Below are 13267 nucleotides of genomic sequence, written 5' to 3' on the forward strand. Positions count from 1 at the left end.
GAGCTGTGATGCCATGGCACTCTACCCAGGGGGACAGCTTGAGGCTCTGTCTCAAAAAAAAAAAAAAATTCTTCTGGGTATGGTGCTTAGACTGAAATATGGGTGGACTAAAGGCAGCATGGCCATGTTCCAATAGTGAGGAGCCACACTCCCATATATATTCTGTATTCATAGGAAAATAGGGACAAGGATTGCCTATGTGGCTATGTAATGATGGAAAAATCTCTCACTGGGCCTTATTAGAGAGAGGAAGTCTTCTGAGATTGGTTGTCTGGCATTAGCCTATTCTCCCACTGAACTCAGACTTGGTGAACCAGCTCTTTTCTAAGTCAATGAAAAGACAGAGGGAATGAGCCTTCAGGGCTAAGCAGATTTGTCTGTCCTCAGTAGTTTGCTTAGGCATACTTTGCCCTGACAAACTGGAAGTTCAGGCCCATCTCAAAGTAGCTAACTTCTCCTTGTCTCTCAACATTAGAGTAGTTAGTGAATCTACCTCTGCCTTTAAAATTTCCAGTGGTCAGATACCAGAGTACTCTATCTCCCTGGTTTTGTAGGATGAATATAAACTCTCTAAGTAGTCCTGCTGAAGCCCCACTGTCTTAGTTAAGTTGAAGGGGGAGGTATCCTCTCTCTGTCCATTCTGGGGGTGGGAGTCACAGAACAAATTTTTCCAAAGAAACTTTCCAAACAAAATATCTTTTGACACTTTTATAGCCTCAATATGAAAATTATTTTTGATCGCCTACTTAGAGATTTTTTTGATATGGATTCTTTGAAATAAAACTTATTTGTATGTTTGGTTGGAGTTTTTGCTTCAAAAAAAGTGAGCATGGAAGAGTCATGAAGACTTGACAGTTGGTTCTCAACTTTGGATATCAGAGACACTGGAGAAGCCTGTGCCTTGGCCGTATGGTGACGGATCAGATCAGAGTCTTTGAAGGTGGGATCCAAGCATCTGTATGTTTTAAAAGCTCTCTAAGTGATTCCAATGTGTAATCAAGGTTGAGCACCACTGCTTTTGTAGAAACAAAGTTTTTGAAGGTGGGAACAGAATTACTTTTAGTGATTAAACATAATTTACACTAGCTTCCACTCCTGAATTTCTTCAGGTTGTCATGAATTTCTTCGCGTTGTCTTATGCATGCCTTTACAGAACAGGCGCTCCAACTCCATTGTGTTTACAGTTGGTGCACAACCGCAGGCTGCACCAGTGTTTCTGGGGGTTGTCCAGAATACATATTTTGCTTTCTTTCTGTGTGTTTCTGCTAAGTTTTGTGGCTGAATTTCCAAGATGTACTTTCACCCTCTGGTTTGAAGAATGTTTTGTACCCCTATCTGGCACTCGGCACAGTGTATTTGTTCCCTTCATCCATTCCTTACTGTGGACATCAGTGAGTATACCCACAGCCTCAGGTAGGTGAGTCCTGGCCCTTTGTTGGATTTTTTTTTTTTTTTTTGAGACAGAGTGTCACTTTATCACCCTTGGTAGAGTGCTGTGGCATCTACAGCTCACAGCAACCTCCAACTCCTGGGCTTATGTGATTCTCTTGCCTCAGCCTCCTGAGTAGCTGGGACTACAGGTGCTCACCACAATGCCTGGCTAGTTTTTGTTGCAGTTTGGCCGGGGCTGGGTTCGAACCCACCACTCTCAGTATACGGGGTTGGCACCCTACCCACTGAGCCACAGGTGCCTCCCCATTTGCTGGACTGACTCTTCAGAATCCCACCACTGGCTATGATCTCTCGCTTCTCCTTTCCTATACAACCATCTCAAAGATTCAGGCATCTACTATGTTCCAGACATTGTTAAAAATTCCTTGTATTTCCATGTTTTTATATGTGATCTTATTTAATCTTTTTTTTTTTTTTTGGTTTTTAAACTGCTTTATTAATTTCATATTAGGAAAAGAATATTTTCCTAAAAAGGATGAAAATGCCAAGCTGACAGAAACTTTCAGACTAACACAAACTATTCAATTAAAACTCATTAAATGGAAACACCAGAGGCTTACAGAAAAAGTAAATCACAAAAATATGAGTTTGTAAAGCAGTGGCATTACTCACCTAAAGGAAAACCTTAAGATTCAAGGTCTGAGGTAAAAGTCATAATGATTGTCAGGTTCAGGAGTTTGGAATCGCATATAGCTCCTCACCTGCTGCTCCTTAGTCTTTCTCTTGATTTCCATTATCTGCCCTACAAACTTTTCTGCATTATCTCCTGCTTCATTGTGATCAACATGCTTATTAGGCATGCCCCATTGAAAATTAGGGACCAGTCGCCAAACCTGCCCCCATCGGACAGTTGTAACAGGCTTCCAGCCTTCACCCCCTCCCAAATAGCGGGATTCCTCTTCATTCTGCACTGTGGTCTGATCCCCTCCTTCGTTTTCTTGTTTGCTATTTTTCATGTTGAGATTTTTGACTTGTTCCTTTTTGGACTCCATTACTCTTGGACCTATCCTCGCAGTCTCCTCCTCCTCCAGATTCTCGCCAGGACACTTAGCCCCCGAGACCTGCGGACTGCTACAAGCAGCCTCTTACTTTTGGGGTCACCCTTGGCCTGCTGCCCTCAGGACCACCAGGAGCAGGTACCTCCTCCAAGAAGTGAATGAGCAACTACCCCTTATTTAATCTTTTTAATCTCACTAAAAGGTGGTTTCTGTTTTTATCTTCTCCATGTTATGATCATAAACTGAGTTTCTTTCCAGCAGATCACATCTTCAACATAAGGACAATTACTATCAGCAATGCTTCTTAGTTACAAGTCACAGAAACTGACCCCAACTGATTTAAGCAAGAAGGACATTTTTAAAAAATATGTTGGGTTTAGAGGCAAAGACACATGCAAAAAGAAACCTATAGGCCAATATCTCTGATAAACATAGATGCAAAAATTCTCAATAAAATACTAACAAACAAAATTCAACAACTAATATTAAAGAGATTATTCATCATGATCAAGGGATTGATCCTAGGGATTCTTCCTAGGCATGCAAGGATGGCTCAACATACACAAATCAATCAATGTGATATATTATATCAACAGAATCAAGAACAAAAATCAAATGATCATTTCAATTGATGCTGAAAAAAGCATTCTAAAAATTCAACTTTGCTTCATGATAAATCTCTCAAAAAATGGGTATAGAAGCAATATACCTAAATACAATAAAAGCCATATACGATACATCCATAGCTAGTATCATAATGAATGGGGAAACCTGAAAGCCTTTCCTTTAAGATTTGGAACAAGACAAAGATGCCCACTTTCACTAATATTATTCAACATAGTAATGGAAGTCCTAGCTACAGTGGTCAGCAAGAGAACCAAATAAAGGGCATCCAAATGGGAAAGAAAGATGTTAAATTATCCTTCTTTGCAGATGATTATGATCTTATATTTAAAGAAACCTAAAGATTTAAAAAAAAAATTAGAACTCATAATAACTAAATATTAGAATGATTCGGTTTGGGCTAGGCATGGTATCTCACACGTGTAATCTTAGCACTCTGGGAGGCCAAGGTGGGTAGACTGCCTAAACTCAGGAGTTTGAGAATAGCCTGAGCAAAAGCAAGACCCTGTCTCTAATAAAACAGAAAAAAACTAGCTTGGCATGGTGGCTGATACCTGTAGTTCTAGCTACTTGGGAGGCAGAGGCAAAAAAATCACTTGAGCCCAAGAATTTGAGGTTGCTGTGAGCTATGATCCTACACTACTTTAACCAAGGTAATAGAGTGAGAGTCTGTCTAAAAAAAAAAAAATGGGTTTTGATGCAAATATCTTGTTGGTGTAAAAAGTTCTATTGATTTTATATCTTGTCTTTACCCTATTTATCTGAGTTTTCTCTTTTTAATTAAAGTAGATAAAAGACAGAAATTCTCTACATGTACTTTTGCTCATGTAAGTCTATGAACCCATTAAAAACAAATCATATTCCTGCTTTTCTATGTTGCTAATGTAGGGTCTTGAACAAATGAAAACCTTATTAAATGAATGACTGCTTGAAGGCACAGACTCTGCTTGCTTAGCAGGGTGCTAAAGTGTGGTCTGAAGCAAAATACTACTGGGAACTTTCTAGCAATGCAAAGTCATGGGCCTCACTCTAGACCTGCAGAATCAGGATGCAGCTGGAAGGGCCAGGACTTCTTAGGTTAACAAACCCCCTGGGTGATTCTGGTGTACTCTTAGGTTTGAAAATCTCTGCTTTTCTGGCTCCCAATCTAGTAGACTTGTAGAAAAACCCACTTAAAAACAAATATTCAAAAAATAAAAAATAAAGATCACAAATATTCACAATTTAATCTTATAAAAAGATAGTAATAATAATATTTCCTTTCTAGAATACAAGAGGTGCTGGTTCACCCATCTGGGACGTCTTCCTCATCTTCTCCTGTCCTGTGATGCTTCATCCCTTCCCTTCTTTCCACTTGTGTGCTGTTCAGAAATCAAGGTAGAAGTCAAGCGACATTTGCTTGTTTATGTGAAACACTGAGTGAAGTACCCCACAGATTAGGGATAAGGGGTTTCCCCCACTTAATAAGTTGGAAGAGGAGGGAACATCAGTTTGTGTGGATGTGTGTCAGCACAATAGCTCCAAAGCAGCAGAGTTGACTTTTATTAACATAAACTGTGCAAAGATGGGCATTAGCCTCATCAAAAGGCTTGCTGAGATATGATTGCTGGGTCCCACCCCCAGAGTGTCTACTTGAGTAGGTCTGAGGTGGGGCCTGAGAACTTCTAACAAGTTCTCAGGTGAGGTTGAGGGGTCACACTTTGAGAAAAATGGCTACACAAAGTAGTACCAACCAGAGGCAGGAGCTCAGGTTGAAGGGCTGGAGAGGGCTTCACAGAGGAGAATGCTTGAACTTATATTTAGGGCAGTTGCCTTTCTTCTGTATGTATATATTATTATGCAATGCGGGTTGGGGTTTGATTTTTCCTCCTGATGTCTTCCCCTTGTTCCCTGAACATAAACATATTTATGGTTTCTTCTTTAAAAGTAATCAGACTTCAGCTGACTTTAGCTTACTCTGAAAATTTGAATTGAGTTTCTATAACAGTGGGCACTGTTTTCAGATGGTGAGGATTTAATAAAGTGAGAGTTCAGAGAAAAGCCTACAAAAGTTTAACAAGTAGAGTCAAAGTAAGCTCCCCTGTGACAGATGTAGACAATGGAGATGAGGCTGGGGGTCGCTAACACAAAACTAAGAACCCAAGTGATATAAACGCAAAACAGAAGAAGGCAGAATCTTGTAGAAAGGGAGTGAGTAGTGGTGACGATTCTTAAACAAACCCAACTTTTTTTAGTAAAATAAAATATTGGACAAAATCATTCAGTAATATTGAAATTAATGTTGAGAACATTCTCTGGGCCAGAAAAAGAACTCCTCCATTCATGCCCTGCCTATAACCTGCTTTTTTTTTTCTTCTTCAAATGACCCAAGTACCCATAAGGAAAGCACAGAGACTTGTTTATAACAGCTCTTAAAGCATTTCTATTAAATGACCTAGAAATATGTATGGAAGTATGGAAGTCAACAGTACTCTGATAGTGAAGTCAATAGCAATTTGTCACTTTCTTTTCCTTTTCCCTCAATTGCTGAGAAACTTTGCTGCAGAAGCTGTCCCAGGACCTTCTCATGTCTGCTCTTGGGTGCCTTTTTGTGCTATCTATAGAAGCAGCAGATAGGACTTCTTTTTTTTTTTTTTGAGACAGAGCCTCAAGCTGTCACCCTGGGTAGAGTGGTGTGGCATCACAGCTCACAGCAACCTCCAACTCCTGGGCTCAAGCGATTCTTCTGCCTCCACCTCCCTAGCAGCTGGGATTACAGGTGCCCACCACAATGCCCGGATATTTTTTGGTTGCAGCTGTCGTTGTTTGGTAGGCCCAGGCTGGATTTGAACCGCCAGCTCAGGTGTACATGGCTGGCACCTTAGATGCTTGAGCCACAGGCGCTGAGCCCACATAGGACTTCTTAACATCAAACACCCCTGTGATTGTTTTATGTCTCAAGTCAGCTAGGCCAAGGGGCACCTAGGCATTATTTTCAGTGTGTCTGTGAGGGTGTTTGTGGATGACAGTAACATTTGAATCCATACACTTAGTAGAGCAGACTGCCCTCCCCAGTGTAGTAGGTGGGGCCTGTCCAGTGAGTAGGATGGAATAGAATAAAAAGGCTAACTCTCTAATGAGTAAAAGGGAATAAATCCTGCCTGACTTACCTTCTAACTGGGACATTAAGTTTTCCCCCTTCTCTACCTTTGGACTTCAACTGAAACACTGGCTCTTCCTGAGTCTTCAGCCTGCTGGAACCACATAATTGACCCTGCTGGTTCTTAGACCTTTGGATATAGACTGGAACTACACTATGGGATCTCCTGGGTCCCCAACTTGTTGACTGCAGATCTTGGGACTTAGCCTCCATGATCCCATCAGCCAATTCCTTATAAATCTCTATTCTCTCTGCAAAGAGAGATCTCCTAGTGGTTCTATTTCTCTAGAGTACCCTGACTAATACAACCCCAGATCATCCCAACTATAGCACAGATGGCCTGACTACAGTAGACTTCTCTGTGAGGACCTAGTGAAAATCCCAGCAAGAGGAATGTTCTTTGAGCCCATTGGTTCTTGAGAATAAATTGAGAGCAAAAAGCCATGAACCTGTTTTCAACACTCACACAACCTAATCCTCAGTTTAGGCTAGATCTAGGCTAAATCAGCTAAACTTATGCAGAGATCAATGACTTGGTTGTCCCAATTTGTATTTCTGCCATACTTCTTTACAGCAGTGATGCTCACCCTTGGCTGAACATTAGAATCTCCTGTAGGGTTTCTAGAATTCTCATTACCCTAACCATACTGTGGACCAAGAAAAGTGGCATCTCTGAAAGTGAGGCCTGGGCATCAAAATTTAAAGAGGGTAGTTACCCTCTGCTGGGAAGCCCATCATACATAGTCCTGAGCTCTGGAAGTTCAGGTGGGGCCAGGAAAAATGGTCATTTTCCCCTAAGTTGCCAATTCTTTGCCATCTACCCAACTGGAACTTATGAGATACTATGGCATCACAGTTCACAGCAACCTCAAACTCTTGGGCTCAAGGGAGCCTCCTGCCTCAGCCTTCCAAGTAGTTAGGACTACAAGTGCCAATCACAATGTCTGCCTAATTTTTCTGTTTTCAGTAGAGTAGACCAGCCACTTTTGCTCAGGCTGGTCTCCAACTCCTGAGCTCAAGTGATCCACCTGTCTCAGCCTCCCAGAGTGTGAGGATTGCAGGCTGTGAGCCACTGCACCTGACCTCAAGGTCTTTGTTTTGGAGAAAGTTTCTCCAACATAAATGCAGTCAGCCATCAGTGGAACAAAGACGTGTACAAATGAAAGTTCTATACAAAAATCCTACTTTAATTTTCAGAAAGGATGAGGGGTAAATGCCTCTCTCAAGTTGCCACTGCTTTTACTGTAACTTATGTGTGTTGAAGTATGTGTCTTATAATTTAGATTCTTTCTGTAAATCTCAGAATCATATGAGGGTACATACAATTACATTGTTTGTATCTGTAAGGTAAAGACTGAGTTGCAGTTGAGTCCTTCATCTAGGAAGTGTACCATATACCCTTACATTGCACCTGTTTGGTAGAAAATTATCAAACCCCTCCCACCAAGATTCTTACAGAATCTGAAAATTAAGATGCCTCTTGGAATTCTTTAGTATAACTTCAGATATCCCAAAACTCACGTGCTGTATTATATTAATTCTAAATTTCATATATGGGTATATCTAGAGCAATTCTACTTTTTGAATGTTTCTGAGGAGGAAAAGGCTGGAGTAGCATTTGAAACATTACTAATCATAGTTTGTAAAGATAATCTCTTTTTATCTTCCACACTTGCCAGAATATTTTATCTGGATAATTTTCACATTATTTTGGCAATCATTTTGTAAGAAAGATTGTTAGAGTAAGTCTAATGGATTATTTTTTTACTTATGCCTTGCAGTTTTAAATGAATCTTATATTTAGCCTTAACTTCACATTATACATTCTTACTTAACACCAATGACTGTAAATTTTGTTTGTGTTCAAGTATATTTTAAGAATAATTGCACAGAAAGATGGAAGCATACTGTTATTCTCTTAATAATTTCATACAAAATTCTACTAATAATTTTCTACACCTGTTCTTTCCTCTAAAGACTTCAGATATACAAGTATTATGCAGGCTAAAGTGGCATTTCATATTTCTTTTCTAAAAGATAAACATGATTATTTATAGCTTTTTAAAAGAAATGTCCAAAGAATAAAGAGGGAAATTTTTAAGATTATGTCTCATGGAAGTATCTCTACTTTTGGTTCAATTTATTTTAGAATAAATAAATAATTTATTCTTATTTACAAGAATAAATAAAAGTGGTTACACATTTTTATCTTAGAGCTGACAATCACAGGAGACTTTATATAAATTTTCAAGCATCTGAAAAGCTTCTTTTCAGGCAAGCTGAAATTATTTTTTTTTCTTCATCTTCACTGAGCACTTGTACTGACATTAAAGCAAGAATACTTTAACAGTTTTATAAACTCAAGCCAGTGTAAGAAGTTTTTGAAGCAACGGGAGTATAAAATAAAGGTGCTCCTCAAATATGTTTAAAAATGGGATCATCAGCCAAGAATCTCTGTGTGTGACAAAAGTACTAGACTTTACTTTTAGTACTGACATAAACTGCCTCTGAGACCATGTGATCGAGTGGTACTAAATAAGTGAGGTATCAGAAAATTGAGAAAATTGTTACCTTATGTAATTTTACGTAAGTTCACAAATCTCTCTGATTCTTGCAACTCTGTAAGTGATGTAAAGTCTGTTTTAAGGAGGATGTTGGGATTTAGCATGTTCTGGACGCTAGCTAAAGATCCCTTCATCAGAATTCCCGTTAAATATGGAGGATTTAACAAAGGTATTAACCTCCACAAACAAACAAAAACACATGAAAAAAGGAATAGGTAAAGAAAAACCAAACAATACATTTGAAAATGTGAGGCAGATGGAGTGGGACACTGACTTAGCTATTCAAGAAGGGTGGATCATGAACCAGTGATGGTAAAACCAATAAACCACTTATTTTGTACCACAGAAAAGCCCCCACAGACTCAAGAACCAATGGAACCATCTGTCTCCAGAGTTTAGGGTCAGGTTAAAACAAGGGAGTGTACTTAAAAAGTACTGGGATCTGACATCTCCCCATTTCCATGTGGCTCATGACTGCCCTTCCTCAATCTCTATAGAATATAGAGAAGAGAGAATATCTGGCAAGTAGGGACTAATGTGGGACAGATAGGGAAGAGGTGTTAGAACAGATGAGAGAAGGGATGTCTGATGAAAAAGGGGACAAGGTGAAAATGTAGTAATAGATTTTGAGATTCTTCTTCCCCTACTTCCCAACCTTCCCCCATTCTAAATGGCTGGCAGTTGGCAGATTTTTAGAGCAGCTCTAAGCTGCATGGCTCTGGAGAAGCCACCTAGTTATATGAATGATGTCCCTTGGAGTCATGTAGTGCCCAGTTTGCACAACCATAAATAACAACTCTTGATCAGAAGCACCTTCTGTGAGAAAGTGAACCAGTCCAAGAATCAAAACCCAAAGGTCATAATGCCAGAGAATCACCAATGAATAACTGCCCAGAAAACACCAGATTAAAGAGGTCTCTAGTATACAAAAGATAGAAACTGAAATAACTAGGGGAAAAGATAACTTAGAGAAAATAAAATATACAGAAAAAAGTTATCTTCATTGTATCAAAGAGATAAGTGGAAAACAAAAAGTGTTCTATACAGTGAAAAACAAGACAACTCAGTAAAGAATTTAGAAGACAGGCTCGGCGCCTGTGGCTCAAGCGGCTAAGGCACCAGCCACATACACCTAAGGTGGCGGGTTCGAATCCCCAGCCCGGGCCCGCCAAACAACAATGATGGCTGCAACCAAAAAATGGCCAGGTGTTGTGGTGGGTGCCTGTAGTCCCAGCTACTTGGGAGGCTGAGGCAGGAGACTTGCTTGAGCCCAGGAGTTGGAGGTTGCTGTGAGCATGATGCCATGGCACTTTACCCAGGGGGATAGCTTGAGGCTCCATCTCAAAAAAAAAAAAAAAGAATTTAGAAGACAAAGTTAAAAATTGCTCAGTAAACAAAGCAAAAGTGTAAATTCTTAAAGTTGAGGCAATTTCTTTTTCTTTCTTTCTTTTTTTTTTATTGAGACAGACTCATGCTCTGTTGTCGTAGGTACAGTGGCAATGGTATCATTGTAGCTCACTGCAATGTCAAACTCTAGGCTCAAGAGATTTTTAAGCCTCAGGCTCCTGAGTAGCTGGGACTACCGATGTGCCTGACTTACTTTTCTTTCTTTTTTTTTTTTTTTTTTTTTTGAGGCAAAAGTCTCACTACGTCACCCTTGGTAGAGTGCCCTGACGTCACAGGTCACAGCAACCTCAAACTCTTGGGCTTAAGCGATTCTCTTGCTTCAGCCTCCCCAGGTAGCTGGGACTATGGGAGCGCCCACCAAAAAGTCCTGGCTATTTTTTGTTGCACTTGTCATTGTTGTTTAGCTGGCCCAGGCCAGGTTTGGTGTATGTGGCTGGCGCTGTAACCACTGCACTAAGGGTGCCGAGCCATCATTCTTCTATTTTTAGTAGAGACAGGGTCTTACTCTTGCTAAGACTGGCCTTGAATTCCTGAGTTCAAGCAATCTGACCACATTGGCCTTCCAGAGTGCTAGGATTAATGGTGTAAGCCATAGCACCTGGCCTGATTTCTTAAAAATTAATGTACCAGTTAAAGAAATCTGACATGTGAATAGTAAGATTTCTAGAAGGTGAGGACAGAGAGGGGAAAACTGGGATGACATAATCAAATATAATTCAAGGAAATTCCCTAGATTGAACAATGTGGATTTTCACACTCAAAGGGTTCACTTAGTATCCAGTAAAATAGATGAAAATAATTTCATACTTTAGTATATCTTTTTTTTTTTCCTGTATCACATATACCTACACATAATACTGAACAACTCAGATGCAGTCAACTCATCCTCTACATTTCTTATGGTTGTCCCTGCAAAAAACAACAAACAGGTTTGGAAATTCAGCATATATGTTTCTATTATACTAAAATTCTTTTCTGCCTTCTCTTTTTCTTTTTTGAGACAGTCTCACTATGTTGCCCTTGACAGAGTGCTGTGTTGTCACAGCTCACAGCAACCTCAAACTCTTGGGCCTAAGTGATTCTCTTGCCTCAGCCTCCCAAGTAGCTGGTACTATAGGGTTACCTACAAAACACCTTGCTATTTTTTGTTGCAGTTGTCCTTATTGTTTAGCTGGCCCAGGGCGAGTTCAAACACCACCACCACCACCCCACACCCCCACCCCCGTCCAGTCCCCCAGGATCAGTGCATGTGGCCGGCATGGTAACCACTGTGCTACAGGTGCTGAGTCCTTTTCTGCATTCTCATCCTCAATGTATTTACTGAGTCCCCATTATACACCAACCACTGCCCTAAATGCTGGGGATACATCTTTGATCAAAGCTCTGACCCTCCGGTAATACATTATTCTGTGAGAGTAGATGCTATTTTTATTTTTTGTATCAACTTTATTAAGACTTGACTTACAAACAATAATATCATACATTGTGGCTCACGCCTGTAATCTTAGTACTCTGAAGGCCGAGGTGGGCAGATCCTCCATGCTCACAGGTCCGAAGCCAGTCTGAGCCAGAGCAAGACCTCATTTCTAAAAATAACTGGGTATTGTGGCAGGGGCCCTTAGTACCAGCTACTTGGGAGGCTGAGGCAAGAGAATCACTTGAGCCTAAGAGTTTGAGGCTGCTGTGAGCTATGACACTACGACATTCTACTGGGGACAACAAAGTGAGACTCTTGTTTCCAAAAAAAAAAAAAATCATACATTTGTAAGTGTACATTTCAAAGAAATTTAAAAAATTTATTCACCTATATAACCACTACCTTAATCAAGATACAGAATATTTCCATAGCCTCAAGTCACCAAGCTCTATCCAAGTTAATCCCTCCTTGACCCCTGAGCAGCCACTAATCTGTTGTTGTCTATTACTAATGTCTTTTCAAGAGTACGGTGTAAATGGAATTTTAATTCTTTTGCATCTATTTTCTTTTGCTCAACAGATTTTTAAGATTCAATCATGTTGCTTGACAATTAGTTCATCCCTGTTCACTGATGATTAATACTTATTACATTGTATGGATATGCCACAAGTTGTTTGTCCATTCACCAGTTGATGGAACATTTGGGTGGTCTCCAGTTTTCGATTATTAAAAACAAGGCTGCTATGAACATTAATGTACAAGCCTCTGTGTGAATAGACATTTTCATTCGTAGGTTATTATGCACCTCGAAGTGGAGTTATTTAATCGTATGATGAGTACATAAGAAATGATAGTTGCTTGGACACAGTGGCTAAGGCAGGAGGATCCCTTGAGCCCAGGAGTCTGCATGTAGCGTTGGCACATAGCAGGATCGATCCCATCTAAAAAAAAAAAATTAAAAAATAAATTAAAGAAAAAAGATGGTTTTCCAAAGTGGTTGTACCACATTGCATTACCACGTGAGCGGTCCAGTTGCTCTCTCTGCCATCATTTGGTATTTTCAATTCTAGCCATTCTAAAGGGTATGCCGTGGTAAAGACGTGCCTCTTACCCACGCTCGTCTATTTATGTAAACTCATTTTAAAAACGGATCATTTTATCAAGAAATTTTAAGATAATCTAAAACATGTAAGAGTTTGAAAAAAATGGCTGGCTCATTCTTTAGCTATAGTTTTCTGCTTTCCGTCAGGAAACCCCCACGTGCTGTCTAGGAAACAATCCGTTCTCAGGAAGCCCTAGCTGTACAGAGTTCTCGGAGGCCGCCTGGTCGTTCACCTCCGCCGTGGTAAGGTCTACACGAACCTCCGCTGCTCTCCTGCGCCTGAGCGTCACTTTTCTAAGAAATTCCCAGGGAGCTACGCAGAACGGGGCGTCCTCTGAGGCCCCAGGCTCCGCCTCTCGCTGAGACTTGCCGACCACTCAGGACTAGGACCCAGGGTGAGGTGGGAAGTTAGCTTCCGGTCTCGCGATTGGCTCTAATTCCGCGAGAAGAGAAGGCGGCCACCGTCGGCTGATCGGAGGTGGTAGAGAGGGAGGGGGTGTGGTCGGGGAGCTCAAAGTCCCCAGGAGTAGGGGAGAGGGGGCGGGGTCGCACGGCCCAGGCGTA

The 13267-nt window shown here is 40.6% G+C and overlaps 1 protein-coding gene across 1 annotated transcript; it reads right to left on the bottom strand.

Moving 5' to 3' along the window:
• Positions 1–2084: 2084 nt before the first annotated feature.
• Positions 2085–2444, bottom strand: LOC100952784 (protein BEX4-like). The gene has a single exon (XM_003783066.1). It carries the CDS (start codon positions 2442–2444, stop codon positions 2085–2087), a length of 360 nt encoding a protein of 119 aa, XP_003783114.1.
• Between the last annotated feature and the right edge of the window lie 10823 nt (positions 2445–13267).

The sequence above is a fragment of the Otolemur garnettii genome, unplaced genomic scaffold (assembly GCF_000181295.1).
Source record: "Otolemur garnettii isolate 467f Iridium unplaced genomic scaffold, OtoGar3 scaffold00006, whole genome shotgun sequence".
NCBI classification, from domain to species: Eukaryota; Metazoa; Chordata; class Mammalia; order Primates; family Galagidae; genus Otolemur; species Otolemur garnettii.

Bases quoted from the DNA above. Each gene is read 5' to 3' on its own strand.
- LOC100952784 (XM_003783066.1), bottom strand. From the start codon at position 2,444: ATGGAGTCCAAAAAGGAACAAGTCAAAAATCTCAACATGAAAAATAGC.